The following is a 20,503-nucleotide window of genomic DNA, read 5'->3' as shown; positions in this document are numbered from 1 at the left end:
CGATCGACACAATCGAAATACCTCCGCTGTATTAAGGGGAATACCTGGTGTGTATGTATACTGGTAGCAGAGCCAATGACATACACTTAGCATGAAACCTCTGTTAATAACTATACGCTTGCTACAAAATGTTAAAAATAACAAGGTTAGGTTTAAGCATTAAAACAGAATGTTTGAAAAAGTGGTGTTGGGTGCCATTCCCCAGCCATGTGTGATAACAGAACTTCGCTGGATATAACTCAGATGCGCGCCTCTGAGTATGTCCAGCTCAGTCCTGGAGGAAACGTCAGGAACAGAAGGGTTACTTGGACCACAACCTAACATCCCGAAAGATTTACCGTCAGCAGTTTCCAGAACAGACGCCACTGATACGCTGCAGGAAGGTTCACCACATTCATCTCTTCAGGTGTCTGTCAATTCCACAGACGATTCATTCTCTGGAGTAAAACCCTCCTGTGAGAACAAATCTGATTGAGTGGAAAGGATCCTCTCTTTTTAAAGCAGGAAACATCTTTATCAATTCCTGCAACGTTGGTGTAAGCAGAATAAATAAAACACGGACGTCTGCCTTTCAGATTCTTTGATATAGATGACATCTCATAAACATACTACATTCTTTGTTGAATGCAGCCTTAAATGGACCGCAGGAATAAATTTCTAATATGTGTAGGCGGTGGGAAGTGAGGAAGTGTGTGTTGGCAAGAAGACCCCTATAATGCCATTATCTTTGCAGAAATTGTACCTCATTAGGGAATTCTGAGAGGAATGACCGTCCATAATGAGAAGAATTAGACTTGCAAGTCTTGCGGGTCTGCGAAATGTCCCAGACATCATAGAAACAGTTCATCAGTGATCCACCTACAATGCCCTCCTCCTTATGTGTGGAATTGTAGCGGGAAGGAAGCGACTCTGCCGTCCTTCTCTGGTTTATTTATTACTAACCTGGTGTCTTGCTCCTTTGGTTGCTCTTCGTCGCAGTAGTAGCGCTCAGGCGCCAGGTTCAATGTAGGTTTCTGATCCTGATGAAATGGGGTGTGTCAGGATGCCATTTGTTAAAGGTTAACAACGTTTTTTAATATAATCGTTTTAATGAAGAAGTTGTTAAAACACGCGTCACAGCCTTTACAATATAGCGTGTCTTGGCTGCGGTGTTACACTCAACAGTTTACAACACCGTTATCACTTTCAATTCTGTTTCTACATACTGCCCACGACACGTGACGTTCACTGATAATTAATACCGTTCACTTTAACTTTGTACCTTGTTTATTACTTTTATATCTGTGGTCAGTGGTGCATTCTGCTATTGCCACTGGCTATTCGCGACCGTCCTTTTGGAGTCGCCTCCGGTTACTCGACGGTGCGTTTTGACAGGCGCCTTGCTGCTAACTTCGCACCGACTTCCCGACGCACAAGAGAGACCAGACCTTGCTCCCTCATCCAATAGGGATACTCCAATGTTCTCCTACGCAAATAGATGTCAAAATTCACAGCCAATGGGAGTTCAGATCGCTTTTTCCTCGCAGATCTGAATTCAAGTTTGCTGACAGTGTGACGAAAGTTTTACGCGGAACACTTTTTCAAATTGTGAGATCCTACTCCTGAACAGTCGGATCTTGTCCCTACCAAGGTTGCACAACATTGCCTCTTATGATGTTATCGTTAATGCTCCTTGCTGACACATAACTGTCAGATGGACATGTGTCCTGGATGCTACAGAGCATTCCTGGACGTTTAGATCTGGCAAAGTTTCATAAATGTGCGTAATAATTGACATAAACACGTGAAGGGAATGCACGTATGCGTTACACACCCTGAGTCAAAACAGCAATAAATGCTTCGGTAGGTTCTCCACGTGTTAATACGGTCGACATTCTCACGCAACGACAAATAAGCCTGGGCGGTAGAAATATGGCTATAGCGCTCGTTACACAATACGAAGATATACGTCAGTCACATTCCAAATTTGTAACAGTACCTAATTGTTTCTCATCATTCTTATCTATGATTGATGGGGGTTGCTGCAGAAACGAAATTCTCATCTCGTTGAAATAGTAAAACAGTGGTTATGGAAATTTATACTTCTCCGTGACTGTTATTCGGTTTCCATGAAACGATTATATCTCTTTTTGACCGACTACAAGACTCCTGTTCACACTTCCTGGGCTAGTTTCCCGCACGCTTAGAGTCGAAGCCACCTAAAAAAATATGTGTAACCAGTTTTTCCAGGTGGTCCAGTTTCAGAGCTGAATCTATGTTTTGACTTGTTTTAGCTTGTTTAGCTGATTCGTTAGCAAATCGCTTTAGTTCTGTTACAGTCACACCGTAAAACAATTTTACCAGCAAATAGTCAACAGGTCCATTTTCCTGTTGTTCACTTAACACTCTTTTTGTGTTGATGTGTATAGTATCATAAACAGCAAAGTGTCGTCCATCTTCTGCAGGCACGGCTGCAGCTAACGATTCTTCCGTACATGAAGCTCAACAAGTTTTTCGGGCATGACTCGGTCCATGTAGAAAGACAATGATTCCCTCACTATAAGCATTAAAAGACGCAGATATTGTTTATTTTAACCATTTCAGACCCTCTTACTGCAATTGCGTGTAATAATGTTAACTGTGTTTTAGCTCCAATAGAAACATTTTATGCCAATGGAAACCTAAGGTACACATTTTGGGTTCAAACTTTTCTTCTTGCGCAAAAGCTCCCTGCTGTTGTGCATTGCTATGAAAATATCAACTAGTCAATATATCAGTGCCCAACGACTCATGACCACCGGAATACACAAACGCTGTTGTTCACTGTATTCCACTGTATAATTAAATATTTTTATTGTTATATTGCTTGGTAATTATTGAACGAACATTTTACTATTTATTATAGTAGATAATATTTCATAATTATTTATTACAGTCAATAAAATGAAGCCAGGTGTATCAAATTATCTTTTGAAAACGGTTAGATATTTTTGTATGTGTCTTGAGTCTACGATCATTAAAAAAACTCATAAAGGAAAGTTGTCCTCCCTCCAGAAAAAAATTCGGATCTCAAACGGTTAAGAAACTCCGTAAAAATCAAAGGGTTGTTAGTTACGCGAGGGTAATGCTACGTAGGACGGAGGACCATCACTGCAGTTTGCGCCATTTTGTTTGGTTCACTTTGGCACTGAAATGGAATGTATAACTAAGGAAGGTGTATAGCAGGCATTTTGTATCCTTCAGTTTCCAGAATATCATTAGTCATTTTGCGACTGTCGTGCACTGTTCGCACAGCTATTCTCCTATTGTGTGACGAGAGACGGTAGTATGAAATATCGTCTCTGTGAGTGCGTCCAGTTAATGTGAACAGTAGACGAAATGGATGCAATTCGTAAAAAAAAAAATAAAAAAAAAAATCAAATGATCTGAAGATGGCGATTTAATTTCGCTGAAACTAGCAACCATTGTGTATTCTTATGCGATTTGGGCGAGTAAACTTCTGTAATAAGTAGAACAACCGTGTTTAAAACTATAGTTTTCTACTTACCTTATTTATAAGCAGGAAACATTCTCAGAGGAACATGTATTAAAACAAAAATCCAACCATAACTTAAACGTCTCTTACTGGAGCGGATTACGCCTCCCCTCACGCCGGAGGTTCGAGTCTCCCTCGGGCATGGGTGTTTGTTTTGTTCTTAGCATAAGTTAGTTCAAATTAGTTTAAGTACTGTGCAAATCTAGGGACGGATGATCTCAGCAGTTTCGTCCCTTTACAACTCCACAAACACTTCTTTCTCACTGAAGCAACTCCAAACTACTACTGATAGCTCGGGCAATGGTCATCCCACTAGACCCGCATTCGGGAGGACGACGGACCAAACCAGCTTCGGCCTCTCTGATTTAGGTTTACTGTGATTTCCCTAAATTGCTTCAGGAACATTCCGGGATGGTTCCTTGGAAAGGGCACCACTGACTTTCTTCCCTATCCTTCCCTAACCCGATGGGACCGATGACCTTGCATTTATCCACTCCCCCAAATTAACCAATCAACAAACTGATAGCTTGGGGAAGCAGTCATTGCACTCAACTGCAGCTGACTTCCCATGATGCGTAATATTACCCCTCTGTTACCCACACCAGTACCAAACAGAGAGTAGGAAGAGTATCATATTGTAGACAGACTTTATTACAAACCTTCTTGTTCAAAAAACTTGCATATAAAGGGCTATCTTCTATGAAAAAATCATACTATAAGTATTCATTAGATTATGTTCTGTGTTATGGTGTGTGAGATATTTTAGACAGGTGTACTGTAGTAGTTTGAGTAGTGATTGAAATGTATCATTCACTTTTTTAATAATATAAAATTATCTTTATATCTGGGACGGCTTAACGTCTCGTTGCTGTTGCTGGGGAAACAATTGCCGAAATTCAAGTGTTTGACAGCGGACAACTGCCGCAAGCTTACTGTTTCCAGTCGGAGATACCTTGCCTCAGCCGGCCGGAGTGGCCGTGCGGTTCTATGTGCTACAGTATGGAGCCGGCGACCGCTACGGTCGCAGGTACGAATCCTGCCTCGGGCATGGATGTGTGTCATGTCCTTAGGTTAGTTAGGTTTAATTAGTTCTAAGTTCTAGGCGACTGATGACCTCAGAAGTTAAGTCGTTTAGTGTTCAGAGTCATTTGAAGCAATACCTTGCCGTGCAAGGCTGATGATTAATCGGACGGATGCGCCACCAGCTTAGTACGAGAGCTTAATGTTTTCCGAACTAGGAAGACACATATAGTTTCTGATCGGAATAACCGGACATCTGTTCTCCTTTATGGCGGCTTAAACTCTGCTAATAATACTTTCAGTGTGGTTTCAGAACGTTTGTGGAGGGCAGCAGCACAATCTACCCCAAGAGATGAAACGAGAGACGGTCGTGATGCTGGGCGTTGGTCTGCCACGAAGTCCACTTTCTGACTTAATCCAAAGGTCTGCCATCCAGTTCATGTCGGGTCTTGGGGCAGACAGTCCATTTCAGGATCATTGCTTTACATGTGCTGCTTTATGACAGGGCACATTGTCATGCTGGCGCAATGATCGTCTACGACTTGTTACTCTAATGTACACAGTACCTAATAGCACTCCTATATTAGCATAAAATGTTTTCATATCATTCCGCATTCAGAATTCTCGTTACCACAATGTGGGGGGCTACATCTTAAACTCGAAAACTACTGCCATAACAATTCTCCATACTTTACTGTTGGCACCGCAAGTGATGCAAGTAACGTACTGCAGCCATTCACCAAACCCAAACCCTTCTATCGGATTGTCACAGGGTATTGCGTGATTAATAATTCCAAATCATTCATTTACCGTAATCCAGTGTCCAGTAGTGCCTCTCATTACGCCACCTCAAACGTTGGTCAGCCTTGACTATAGACATGTGTGGCTCATGAGCCGCTACTCGACCATTGTTATTACTTTTAGCTCCCATCGCACAGTCATTGTGCTAACTGGAATCCTGGTAGTACTTGGAAACTCATGTGTAGTTCCTTCGATTTCGTACAACACTACTGGCCATTAAAATTGCTACACCACGAAGATGACGTGCTAAAGACACGAAATTTAACCGACAGGAAGAAGATGCTGTGATATCCAAATGATTAGCATTCCAGAGCATTCAAACAAGGTTGACGCCGGTGGCGACACCTACGACGTGCTGATATGAGGAAAGTTTCCAACCAATATCGGATACACAAACAGCAGTTGACCGCCGTTGCCTGGAGAAACTTTGTTGTGATGCCTCGTGTAAGGAGAAGAAATGCGTACCATCACGTTTCCGACTTTGATAAAGGTCGGATTGTAGCCTATGAGGTTTATCGTATCGCGACATTGCTGCTCGCGATGTTCGAGATACAATGGCTGTTAGCAGAATATGCAATCGGTGGGTTCAGTAAAATAATAAGGAACGCCGTGCTGAATCCCAACGGCCTCGTATCACTAGCAGTCGAGATGACAGCCAAATTATCCGCATGGCTGTAACGGATCGTGCAGCCACGTCTCGATCGCTGACTAATAAGATGGGGACGTTTGCAAGGCATCAACCATCTGCACCATCAGTTCGACGGCGTTTGCAGCAGCATGGATTATTAGCTCGGAGACCATGGCTGCGCTTACTCTTGACGCTGAAACACAGATACAGGAGCGGCTGCGATGGTGTACTCAACGCCGAACCTGGGTGCACGAATGGCAAAACGTCATTGTTTTCCTGTGAAACCAGGTTCTGTTTACAGCATCATTATTCTCGCATCCGTGTTGGGCGACATCGGGGTGAACGCACAATGGAAGCGTGTATTCGTCATCCCCATACTGGCATATCACCTGGTGTGATGGTATGGGGTGCCATTGCTACACGTATCGTTCATCTCTTGTTCACATAGACGGCACTTTGACCAGTAGACGTTACATTTCAGATGTATTACGACCCCTGGCTCTATCCTTCATTCGAACTCTACACTTCAGCAGGTAACGCACGACCGCATGTTGCAGGTCCTGTACGGACCTTTCTGGATACAGAAAATGTTCGACTGCTGCCCTCGCCAGCAGATTCTCCAGATCTATGACCAATTGAAAATGTCTGGTCAATGGTGGCCGAGCAACTGGCTCGTCACAATACGTCAGTGACTACTCTTGCTGAACTGTAGTATCGTGTTGAAGCTGCCTTGGCAGCTGTACCTGGACACGCCATCCAACCTTTGTTTGACACAATACCCAGGCGTATCAAGACCGTTATTGCGGCCAGAGGTGGTTGTTCTGGGTACTGATTTCTTAGGACCTATGCACCAAAATAGCGTGAAAATGTAATCACTTGTCAGTCCTAGTATAATATATTTGTCCAATGAATACCCGTTTATCATCTGCATTACTTCTTGGTGTAGCGATTTTAATGGCCAGAAGTGTATTTTTACAACCACCCTATGCTATGCTCCGTGGTCCCTGTCAGTCAATAGTTACGTTCTACTTTATGTTGGTATTGCAGTGGTTGTTCCTTCGCGATTCCACTACACAAATCGATCACCAACGGTAGGTGCAAGGAGTTTTAGAAAAGTAGAACTAACCCTGATCGGTTTTTTACTCAGGTGACATACATTGACTAGGAACGTTCGAAGTTACTTAGTTCCCCCGTTCGAAATGTTGTATTGTTACTGGCTCTGTACTATCAAGGCAATAATCCCCGCTTAGCTGCTTACAGGCGTTGATATACATCAACGGAGACAGATGAAAATTTGTGCTCCGACCTGGACTCGAACCCGAGATCTCCTGCTTATATGGCAGACGCTCTATCCATCTGAGCCACCGAGGGCACATAGGACAGGGATTTATCTGTGGCACGCCTCGCGCGAAACCCATATTCTCAACTCATTGTCCCGCACTACATTCGTAGTGCTCCCGCCCATTATCTTTCGGACTTGTCCGAAAGAACATATACCATCTTAGTTTATGTATAAAGCTCGGGCCTACCGACAACTTGACCATCTTCATCTTCTGTGCGAATGCACAAACAGTGCCCGAACTCTTACGGGAATCGGTAACGCGCCGCGAGTAATGAGTATAATGGGCGGGGCACTACGAATGTAGTGCCGGACAATACACTGAGAATGTGGGTTTCGCGGGAGGCGTGCCAGAGATAAATCACTGCAGTCGCGCTATCCTCTGTGCCCTCGGTGGCTCAGATGGACAGAGCGTCTACCATGTAAGCAGGAGATCCCCGGTTCGAGTCCCGGTCGGGGCAGACATTTTCATCTGTCCCCGTTGACGTATGTCAACCCCTGTAAGCAGCTAAGGGTGTTCATTTCATTGTAATTTCATTCTAACGAGCTGCATGGACACCGATGGTATCTGCATGTCCGAAAGAACAGATGCTATCTTAGTATATAAATACTCCCCGCGTCTGTTTATAATTGCGGGCCCGCCTCCCGTGATATCTGGAGGTCAATTACGCATTCCATTGGGGTGTCCGAATAATTTTAGTGACGTAAGTACTTACTGAGGCATGTAGAAGAGGCTAGGCCAGATATTGCCTGCTACGTATTCTATAGAAGGCAGTAACAAGCTACACGACAGGAAACACATGCCCCCAGATCTTAACGCAGTGGTATGATTTCTTTTGAAGTCCAGAGCACGCTCCGAGAATGTAGAGCCTAGAAAACAGCATGCCTAAGAAATTCTAAGAGATTTGTACATATCTCACATACGTCTCTCATATATTTGTAAGTACGTTTCTACGTTCAGAATTGTCTTTATGAACACCAGGTTTATAATAACACCAATCAGGTCCCCAACGCTGAACTAATTGCCATTACGCAGCATTCGGTTGTTCATTACTGAATTACTACGTAAGCAAATGGAGCGAAAATTCCTTTGACTGTAGTCTTTCCGTTACGCCGGAAATGAAACGTGAGAAACGCGGAAGTCTCTCATCATATTTTAATGAGTTTCCGGTAAGCGTGTTCTTTGTGCACCTCAGAGTTTCGCTGCTGTTTATGCCATCTTAATTAAATTGTTTTGAAGGAGATGTATTGTCGCTTCAAACGCCTGCCATGCGACAGTATAAAGGCAACACCTTGCTCACTTCTCCGTTTCTCTGCGAAAGTTTGTGAAATGTGAATAATTTGTGCTTTACGCCTGATTGTGTTCTGCCGTATTCATTGAAACAGCCCTCAGAGTCGTTACTGGGAAACAAATTTTACACACATTATTAGACGTCCCACGACAGCTAAAAGTTCTCGAAATTCAGACTGAAAGAATTTTTTGCAAAATGATATACAGATAAAAACATTGTCCCTCAAATTGCATCAAGGTATTCAAGTAGCGAAGAGAGTCACCAGTTTTCGTACATACCCCTGGCATGACTATAATCGGAAACCATACTTTTGAGTCGTCTGGTCGAAAAGTATTATGTAAGTAAATTCACTCCGACAACTTGAAACGATGATATTAGACCAGAGAGAACGACTGCAATTTGTCACTCATGAACTTTTTATAGGGTTCGTTGATAACAATGAGTTAAAGTTGTACCGCCATCTTGCAAGAATCCAGTTTTTGTTTTGGGATTGATGTTGCTGATGCAAGTCAAATCAAACGCAGGTGAAATGAAGAATTACATTAGATAGATCGGATAGGGCTGACTTATGGAAAGCGAGCGATGTAGAAAGTAGAATATCGCACTCACGGCGTGTGGTTCGTGTCAAAGGCAGAACTGAAATTGTGTCTCCCTTTTTTTCTTTCTTTCTTTCACCTCATCATCATAGTCCTCAAACGAGATATGGGAGGTGTTGGCAGAATGACCGCAAAGTCTTCCTCAAAAATAGATTCTGACAATTTGTCCGCCTGCTTAACTGAGTGGTAACGTGCTTGCTTCCCATCAGCGGGGCCGGTTGAGATTCTCGGCAGGGTTGGATATGTTCTCCGCTCGTCGACCGGGTGTTATGTTGTACTCAGCATCATTTCATCTTCATCATCGGAGAGCAAGTCGCCCGATGTGTTGTCGACTAAAATAAGACGTGCACTCGGTGGCTGAACTTCCTCGGATGGGGCCTCCCGGCCAACATTGCTATACGCTCCTTTATTTCATTTCAGTTCTGTCAATTTAGGCAACAGGGTTATTTTGAAATAACGTTGTCTCTCTTCCATTTTTTCCATTTCATTTCCCGGCCAACAATACTATACGCTCATTTCATTTCATTTCTGTCAATTTAGGCAACAGTGTTTCGCGGAAATAACGTTATCTCTCTTCCAGTTTTTCCAATTTAAATTTCCCGTTCATCTCTGTTACGCTATGAACATCCCTTAATTGTTCGCACTATTCTGTTGTATGGATTCCCTTCACATGTGCACTGCGCTTCCCCAGGAACCTCCCATCGAATCTAAGTATACTGAAGCGACGAATCTTTCGTGCCCACTTGCTGACACATTTCTTGCTGTGTTTTGTCTTTCTCGTTCCGAGCCGACGTTTATATTTGAAGATTAAACAAATGTAAGTCGAAAATCTCGAGACGAAACGCAACAGGTAACACATCAAATCTACGTCTTTCATTCACCTTCTCTGATACGAACTGTACGTGATCGTTCCATTATGAGACAGATATGTAATATTAGACTTTATCACTTAAACGGCCTGGCGTGCTACAGAGTTCCCATTCATTCTTGTAATCGGATACTATCGGTTTCTTTCTCTTTATTACAGGCGTCGCAAGTACCCTCACTTAAAAGTAGTTTCCATTCATGTTACCAAGTAGAATTTTTGCCCGTTTTTCTTTTTCTCCTCGACAATGACTGCAGAAATATGGAATATATAATGTAAATCATCAAGACGGTTGAAAACTTTCTGGGAAAAAGTAAATGCATTAAGATGGTATTTATTAGTTAGGAACTCGTTTCTGAAATTATTTACAGTGTAGTCTAATACGCAGTTTAATTAGATACGATCATCAGTTGTACGGACAATAAGGGAATAGAAGATTTCGAAAAGTGGTTCCAAGGAAGAATGCTGGATATTATATTGGTGATATTAGTAGCTACCAAGTAAAAGGCTGAATTAAAAGGAAAACAGTTTGTTGACACAACGTGAGTAAAAGCAGAGGTAGGTTGTTAAGAACAAATACTCAGGCGCTAAGGTTTTGTTACTTTGGTACTGATGTGAGGCGTGGGCGATATAAATTCTGGAGAGAGGGGATCTGACTATAGAATGCAGTTAAACTCCATCTTGGGTGGAGTAGCTCTTAAGACTAACAGAAGGTGCAATAGAATGCAGAAATTCTTCTAGATGGGTACAGGAAAGATCGTAACCACTGAGTGTGCAGCTTGTGCAGAGATGTTATTCTTTCCTTAGACAATGCTGCATGGTTTCCACCAGCATTCTATCGTCCCCTCCAAATCACTGAAAAGCACAAATTCCCCCTTGCTTTCTCCATTCCCAACGTGAACCCTTTACCACTCATGAAGTGCCTCCTCTCCTCACTAACACTGAACACCGCTGAGTATCCGACACTATTCAGAAAACCAAATCAAACAATCCTGCTGTTTAATAATTGTCAGTCGTAGTGCCTGCAATGACACGTTGCAGCAACCCTAAAACTGCACAAACTCCATGTTCACAATGAATACAACGTCAACCGACTCATTCTCACAGACAATGAAAACCTCCACGACATTTATCCATCCTATGGACTACAGCCCTAATGTCTATATCCCGTTTCCCTTGATATAATCGCCTAGTCCACTCTATATGTTCTTTTCTGTTTCCTACAGTTACACACAGGGCCAGTTGGAAAAAACCTTTGTAAGCAAGTGACTTTTCGTTTGCCTCCCCCCACCCTCCCTCCTTTGCTCCAACCATTATCCTTCGTCCACTTTCAACCGTGTGCATATGGAGTAGCAACAACTACCTTCACTCTCTTGTAAGATGACGTGGTTTCATGACCTAGGGAGGGAGAAATACTCGAGGCTGGCGTACACACACATATTCCATACACGATGGTCACAGGAGCTTTTAGTTCGAGAGAGGCAGACCGCACGCCGGGAGGCCGGTCCCTTCAGAGGATGAGTCAATCTCTACCGCCCGTGGAGCGGACAGTGTTTGACTGAGTGAAAGGAAGAACGACTCCGTGACCGGCTTAAAAGAAAATTCCGCTACATTGTGTGGGAGCTCCCAGGCTACGCATTCTTTACACATGTAGCACGCAGTTTCATAGATTTTCACAGGGAGACAGCAAACGCCAAACGCCGATGCTACAGATTTCTGGATTGGTCGCTGTAAACGAAATGTCATTCTCCCGTTTTAGAAGAGCAATGCTGATTGGCAGACGATATTCCTGATACCTTGAGCTGAAGGAGTAATGGAAGAGACCGAAAGATATACCCCTTCACGTCTGGCGTGGAGAGGGGCTGTGCCGTTATCGCTCTTGGAGTGGGAACACGTAATGAGAGCGTGTGCGCAAAGAGCGAGGAACAAGTCTCTCCTCGGTATTTCACTCGGAGGTCACCTCTGTCGAGAGCGAATCGGAGTGCGACTTTATATTGAGTCCTTGTGATCAAGGGTTGTCCGACACACTTGTTGTGCGGAATGAAAACACACAGTTATAGTTAAACGCCTGCGAGAGAATTTTTGAGTGGCACAGCGATGGACTGGTTATCTGACCGGTGTACCACGCCAATAGACAAAGGGCGAATAGGAGTCCTAGACTTCATTAAAGTGTAGGGAGAGTTTGGTTGGCAAAGGTCAATCCAGATAGAACGAGAGTTATTTTATTTGTCAGCAGCGAGCGGCGCAGACAGCAGTCATCGTTGCTTACAGTATTGTGCGCTACAGCTATTGCGAGTCCTGTAGTTCCTCCACAACAGTACACTTCACTGCATTTCACACGCAACAGCCTGGACCGTACCTAGCAACATTCTAACAGATAATTATTCAAGTTGGATAGGGGCGGCTCTCAGCCATTCTGCTAAGTCAATAACAATCTTAAACTTTGTATAGTAATTTCATTAGCGAATACTATCCTTAAGAGGTAACTTCACATTCTGAAAAGAACCCGGAAAAAAACTAGTTGAGTTCATAACTAAAGGTGGCATTGTGATTTCTCAGAATTTTAGCAAAATAAATAATAATTTTCGTTAGTTTCATGTATTTCTTACACTAACTAGCACTACTCCGGAACCAAAGTATCCCACTAGTTACGTAAGAAACTTTGTGAATTATTGTGACATATCCATACAGCGGACGATTCCAGAAGATATTTATTGCTGAAAGTTTGCAGGCATTTCTCTCTATAACGTTAGGAGCGTCTGTCTGACTTCTGTAGTAGTGTGGGGGTGGAAATTGCATCTTGCAGGAGACACAGGGTAAAGGGTACATCTCAGGTTAATCCCTTGCGCAGAATGACAGAATAGCACCCACACGCACACACTCTTAGAAACAACCCAACAACCTCTTCCACTTCTGCCGACGTTCTAAAACTCTAAAAACCGTCTAACGTTTCTGTTTCCTTCCCCAGTGTAAGTTCATCAGTTTTTAAAGAAGTACATTGAGGTGACAGAATTCATGGGATACTGATTAGTGACATGCAAATACACAGATGGCGATAGTATCGCGTACACAAGTTATAAAATTGCAGAGCGTTGACGGATCTGTCATTTTGTACTCTTGTGATTCATGTGGAAAGGTTTCCGATGTGATTATGGCCGCACACGGGAATTAACAGACTATAAAAGCGGAACGGGAGTTGGAGCTAGGCACATGAGACACTCAGTTTCAGAAATTGTTAGGGACTTCAGTATTCCGAGGTCCACTGTGTGAAGAGTGTGCTGAGAATGTCAAATGTGAGGCATTATCTCCCATCACTGACAACGCAGTGCCCGACGGCTTCTGCGTAACGACCGGAGCAGCGACGTTTGCATAGAGTGCCATAATAACGAACAAGTAAGAACGCATGAAATATCGCCAGAAATCAGTATGGGACGGACGACGAACGTATTTTATATGGTAGCGGGACGAAATTTTGTGTTAATAGACTATGGCAACAGCTGACCGACACGAGTGTCTTTGCTAACAGCTCGACATAGCTTGCAGCCCCTCTCCTGGGCTCTTAGCCATATCAGGTAGACCCTAGACGTGCTTTCAGCCACTCGTTTCTCTCATCGTCATCATCATCATACAACACCAACATCTCGCTATACTATGAGCACATAAATTAAAAGTATCAATAGACGGCTGAGATGAGTCCCCTATTGCAGTTGGCAAGAGCTGATCATGGGGTTCGAGTGTGGCGCAGACTCCACGAAACCATGGACTCGTGTTGTCTACAAGGCACTGTGCTAATTGCTGATGGCTACATTGTGGGGTGGGCTGCGTTTAAATGGAACGGACTGCGCCGTCTGGTCCAACTGAACCTATGACTGGAAATGATTATGTTTATTTACTTGGAGACCGTTTGTAGCCATTCAACGATTCAATTTTTATGGATGAAAATGCGCCATGTCACCAGACAATAATTGTTCTCGATTGGTTTGAAGAACACCCTAGAAAACTAGAGCCAATAATTTCTCTACCCAGATTGCCCGACATGAATCCCATCAAACATTTATGTCGCATAATTGAGAGGTCAGTTCTTGTACATATTCCTGCACTGACAACACTTTCGCAAATATGGACTACTGCAGGGGCAGGGTACTTCTTACGATTTGTTGATACTGTACTGCGTCGAGTTCTGCACTACGTCGGGCGAAAGGTGGTCCGACGCGTTATTGGGTGGCGTCCCATGACTTCTGTCACCTCAGTGTATGGTACTTCATTTTCACATTTCACTTATCTGGAACGTATTGTAATATTAATTTATTCATTTTCTGCAACTTATACTTTTTTGCTTGTGGTTACAAATTAAGGAAGTCAGCAGTGTAATCTTAAATTAAGTCAATTCGCCAAATTCATCTTTATATAAACGTTAAAAACTTATACTGATATACCAAAACATTATGATCACATTTCATCGTGAGACTGAATGGCAGTTATTGGCGCTATGAGAGCGAGACGTGGCAGATGACGTGTATGTGTGAAGCAGAGACGAATGGGGAATCGGTCTAGTACAGATTATTTATTTATTTATTTATTTTGTCAAGTCGTATCCCGTCTGACTGGTTTGATGCGGCGCATCGCGAATTCCTTTCCTGTGCACATCCAGCCTACGTCCTGAATTACGTACTGGACGTATTCCAACTTCTGCCTGCCTGTATATCTCCCTATAGCAACATGTAATTATTCCATGTTCTCTTAGCGGATACCTTCGTGTTTTCTATACAATCCCTTCTTCGCCGATTCTGTGGAGAACCTCATCATTCGTTACCTTATCAATCCAGCTAATTTTCAACATTCTTCGGTGGCACACACATTTCAAATGCTTGCATACTCTTCTGTTGTGCTTTCCTACAAGTCCATGTTTCGCCCGATACAATGCTATGCTCCAGACTTACATTAATTGATACTAGTAGACTCCCCTTTGCCATTAATCCCCTCTATGCAAGTGCTAGAGTCCTGCTTGCTCCGTCCATTACGGAGTATTTGCTGTCTTCGTAGCAGAATTCCTTAGCTTCATCTACTTTGTGATCACCAGTTCTGACGTAACCATGTATATTGGTATTCTCATTTCTGCTACTTCTCATTATTTTCGTCTTTCTTCTATTTACTTCGAAGTTAAAGTCTTCACTCATTATGCTGTTCATTACATTCAACTAAGCCGGTATTCTTCACTGTCACCCAGGATAGAAATGTCATCAGCGAATGTTATCATTGAAATCCTTTCACTGTTAATTTTAATCCCTGTGCTGGACATCTCTTTTGTTTCCGTCATTGCTTCTGTGATGTGGAGACAGAACAGTAGAGGTAAGGAGGAGGAGATTAGTCTTTAACGTCACGTCGACCGTAAGGTCTTTAGAGATGGAGCGCAAGCTCGGATTAGGGAATGATGGAGAAGGAAATCGGCCGTTCAATTTCAAAGGAATCATCCCGCCAGTCACCTGAAGCGATTTAGGGAAATCGCAGAAAAACTAAATCCGAAAGGCCAGACTCGGTGTTGAATCGTTGTCCATCCGAATGCAAGTTCAATGAGCTAACCACGGTAGAGGTGAGAGACTATTTATATCCCTTCTGATACCTGCATTTCGTTCTTACTGTTTCAGTCTTATGTTTCTTCATTATTGCAAATACTGCGTAACATCTATGTCTTCTTGTAGCTTACGTCTGTGATTCTTATAATTTCTAACGTCTTGCACCATCTGACGTTGACGAACGCTTTTTCGAGGTCGACAAATGCTGTGAACATGACATGATTTTTCTTCACCGTTGGTTCCATTGCGAACCACAAAGCGACAGCTGCCTCTCTATTGCCTTTACCTTTCCTAAAGTGAAACTTATAGTAATCTAAGGGATTCTCAATTTTCCCTTCCGTTTTCCTGTCCTTCATTGATGTCAGTAACTCTGATGCATCAGCTGTTTAGCTCATTGTGTGTTAATTCTCGCCCTTGTCGGCTCTTCGGAATTCGGTGCGCGATGTTTCCCCGAAAGTCTGATGGTGTATCTACACACCACGGAGAATAGTCGTGTTGTTGTTGCCACTTACCTAGTGGTTTTAGAAATTTTTGTGGAATGTTATCTGTCCCTTCTGCCTTATTCGATCTTAAGTCTTCCGAAGCCTTTTTAAATTCTGTTTCTAATACTAGATCCCCTACATTTTCGTTATCGTCTCTTGTTTCTTGCACCACTTTTTCAGAGAATTCTTCCCTGTCATAGAGGCTTTCAATGTACTCTTTCCACCTATCCGCTCTCTCCTCTGTGTGTAACATTGGTAGCAGGGTCAGGGTGGGAGGAGCGGCAGCAAGGGACGTTCAATCGGGCTCACTAGGGAGCTCTGGTACTTAACGAAAGGTACCATGTCAGATGCGAAAAATGTGAACATTATTGCGGACTGCCGGCCGAAGTGGCCGAGCGGTTCTAGGCGCTAGAGTCTGGAACCGCGCCACTGCTCGGTTGCAGGTTCGAATCCTGCCTCAGGCATGGATGTGTGTGATGTCCTTAGGTTAGTTAGGTTTAAGTAGTTCTGAGTTCTAGGGGACTGTTGACCTCAGCAGTTAAGTCCCATAGTACTCAGAGCCATTTGAACCATTTTTTTTATTGCGGGCCACCTGCATCCCTTTCTGACTGATGTCATCCCGAAGAAGACGACAGGGTAACTGTCCATGTCACAAAGCCATAACCTTGGGCTACGAACATCAGCTTGTTGTCTTAGCCCCCAACTTCGGTTAATCTGAAACCGGTGGAACACATCTGGTTTGCTATCGGGCAGCAGCTCGTCGTACACAATCAACCGATCCATAATGAACGGAAACTGAGTTACCTGTGCGTAGACTAGAGGTGCCATGTACATGCGGAAAGCTACCAGTGCTTTGTGGAATCCATGCCACCGAAAGTCTCTGATACCTGCGTCACTAAGGTGGACGAACACGTTACTGAGATGGTAGTTCCATTGTTTTGTCTTTTGAAGTTATGTACCCTTTATTTAATAACTTTTTTTTTATTTTAGTCTTTCAGGCTGATCAGCGGGATATTTTCGCCGCTAACGGTCCGTCTCTCGTCCCACATCAGTAGGTGGAGTCGAGGGCGAAACAACAACAACGAGAATAAAACTCTGTGTTACCTTGTAGGGTCCCAGGTTGGAGACTGGGCAGGAGAGGACTGCCTCGCGGCCCACGGCCACCGTCGCGTTGCGGATCTCGTCCGTGAAGTCGGGGTCGGCGATGGGGTCGTCGAGCACCGGCCGCGGCAGCTGCTGCACCGCCGCGCCGTCTGCGCCGCCGCCGCCAGCGCCGTCTCCAGCGGCGCCGGAACCTGCGGCACCACACAACTCTCCTCACAAGACAGTCTTCACTCCAAGGTGCTGGCCACACGGGTCAGTTAAGTTAACTCCTAGTATACTGTGTTCAGGATGAACTTTTAACCTGGGGTGTGTGTTGGAGAGGGCTCGAAAGTGGGACCATCCTTTCGCGGAATAAAGGAGTGGTACTTCTGTAGGATATGCAGGACAACTGTGCAAAGTTTGGAAGATAACAGATGAGGTACTGCCGGAAGTAAAGCTTCGAGGGCAGGTCGTGAGCGGTGGTGGAATTGCTCATTAGATAGAGCATTTGTTCCTGCTTCTAGTCGCTGTCCGGACCACATTTTTAATCTGCCAGGATTGATATATTGTCTGTCAACTGAAACGAGCTCGTCCGTATCCACTATGGCTACAAAGCTACACCGTAAGGACCAACTACAATGTGTAGCACAAGCATGTACCTACAAATATGTGACGCGTCTTTTGAATCAATGGCGAAGTAGTGCATTGACACGTCCAGGGATTGTTTACATTTTACTAGACGCGTTAACATCAACAAGATGCATGAATAACCCCCTAACGCCAGGAGCTGACAGCTGTGGAACACACATACAGAGCAGCAAAGTGCACTGCAGTGGTAGCTGGGAGAGGTCAGTTCCCCAGCCACAAGCACAAAGTACTCTTTACTTTCTAGACGGATTAAACTAATTTGTTAAAGTCCGTTCTTATTTTGGACGTGTGACAGCATCTGACAATATAAGTAAGGGTGATGGAACACCACGGGCGTATTTTGAAATGAATTTATTTATTCAGACATCTAGTTTCAACGCTACAGTTGCGTCACCTACACCTCCTACTTTTATCGAAATCATACTTCCAGCTATTGGCTCATGTATCATAGGATCCGTACAATAACTAGATGTCGTTGACCGCTATTCATCAGAAGTGTATATTCCGAACGTTTAGTCCTTCAATGGCGAACTTATTTCATTAATAGTAGCACCTGAAGATGACGTAAATGTCTCGTAGAAACTAGTCGTCTGAATAATAAATACTTCAAAAAAACGGATGTGGTGTTCCATTCTCATTATGACTACTCTTATGTTTTGCTTGGAAGATTCCTTACAGAACGCAGTCCTTCTTTACAAACTGCATCATGACTGCTATTGGAAATTATTTATTCTGCTGGATGTAAGTGAAGGAGGTTTCTGTGTTTATCGTATATTTTATTACACTACCTCTCATTTTGATAGGACAGGCGGAAAATTACAAAAAATTAATTCTCTCGGTGTTTGTTAATGAGCATAAACGACTAATTCTCTAAAGGAGCAAGCCAAGAGACGGTAACATTAACAGTCGTGTTTCATTCCTAAACGAAAAGGAGGAGTTACACCAGAAACAGAACCACTGAATATATGTGGAGGGTGTTTCATTGCAAACAGAAAATATCTTAGGAGACAACATCATAAACCTAATTCAAATAAAATACCCCATGTAAGATGTATGACCCGCCAGGGTAGCCGTGAGCGCTAACGCGCTGCTTCTTCGACTCGTGCAGGCGCGCCGGCCCCGGGCGGATTAACGACGAGGGCCGGTATGCCGGCCATCCTGGATGTGGTTTTTAGGCGGATTTCCACATCCCGCTAGGTCAATACTGGGCTGGTCTCCACGTTCCGCCTCATTTATAGGTGTCACAGACATTTGAAACACGTCCGCACTATTTCACGGTTTACACCTGATGCAGACAGTTGAGATACACTGATACCATCATGGGGGTACGGGATGACAGCAGGAAGGGCAACCGGCCATCCCTAAAAGTAACATTGCCAAATCCGTTGGAACCACGCCGACCCTACGGTCGCTGCGGTACTATGGCGTAAGCGATAGAAAAGAAGGAAGATCCCATGTAACACATGTCCAGTTCTTATTGGTTACAGAGCGACAGCTTGTCACCGAGTTTACGTTTCATTTCATGTGTTGTACTCCAGTTACTATGGGTTTATTTATCGACTACGTTTTCTGTTTTCACGTTCAAGTAGTGAAGTTGCGGTTGAGGTTACAAATTTGAATTTTTCAGCTGTGATTGTAATTGGTTGGAGAACTCTGCTGTATCGTTCAAGTAGCCCGCACGTACTCATAATGCTAAAGTGTGATGATACATTATTTCTGTGTCGGTCCTGTTACGGATATGCTGTTACTCAAAAAATGGCTCTGAGCGCTATGGGACTTAACATCTGAGGTCATCAGTCCCGTAGAACTTAGAACTACTTAAAACTAACTAACCAAAGGACGTCACACACATCATGCCCAAGGCTGGATTCGAACCTGCGACCGTAGCGGTCGTGCGGTTCCATACTGAAGCGCCTAGAACTGCTCGGCCACACCGGCCTGCAAATGCTGTTACTACTTGAGAATATACGCTAGAAGTTTTGCTAAACGCAAAGTAACAAATTCTAGAGCGTTTACTAGCGTTTTAATTAAACTACGGGTGAGTGGTACAAAGCAGGCAGTTATATGTCATCTGAGCCTACAAATAAACATTGTGTGAATGAAGCAAAGGACATTACTCGTATGTTTGCACAGAGTCCTTCAATAAGCACATGCAGAATTCCAAAACATAGCGGCGTTCTTCACAGACGGAAAAAGATCGAGAAAACAAGAAGTGCAGCATAAAATAAATTTGGTTGGCGCGTTTCTACATCTGAAAGATGATGTCAGTTTTGATATCACACCAGCCTCATAACAGTGACACAAGTAGCACCACTATAAGGATGCAAATCAGGTTTTTTTTTTTTTTATACGAGCTGTAACGGTCGCGAACGTCAGTTATCTTTCAGACTAGACGTGGCAAGTTGCTGTTAGTGAATAATACCTTTAAGGCGACAAAGTGGCAATTATCAACACATCTTTGAGTTTGATAGAGGTCAAGTAACAGGGCTACGAGAAGCCAGATGTTTCTTCTGCAGTATTTCTGCAAAACGTAGCAGGAATGTAGCTACAGTACATGAATGCTGGCAACCGTTGTCACGGTCGTTACAAGGCAAGTTCTCCCGACGGCCAAGTGGCACTACCAAGCGGAAAGATTCCTGTTCGGCGTTTGCTTCTGGCGCAT

General features: G+C 43.7%; 1 protein-coding gene across 1 annotated transcript in view; it reads right to left on the bottom strand.

The window, feature by feature from the left end:
- LOC126281991 (lachesin-like) overlaps positions 1-20,503 on the bottom strand; it is a 1,255,045-nt gene that overhangs the window by 379,227 nt on the left and 855,315 nt on the right. The window contains exon 2 of the mRNA XM_049981377.1: positions 17,215-17,405. Within this exon, the coding sequence (XP_049837334.1) occupies positions 17,215-17,405 (191 nt within the window). The remainder of the gene's footprint in view (positions 1-17,214; positions 17,406-20,503) is intronic.

This window comes from Schistocerca gregaria, chromosome 7, assembly GCF_023897955.1.
Source record: "Schistocerca gregaria isolate iqSchGreg1 chromosome 7, iqSchGreg1.2, whole genome shotgun sequence".
NCBI classification, from domain to species: Eukaryota; Metazoa; Arthropoda; class Insecta; order Orthoptera; family Acrididae; genus Schistocerca; species Schistocerca gregaria.
Note: the sequence above shows the minus strand (reverse complement) of the source record. Positions and strands in the feature narration are given on the sequence as shown.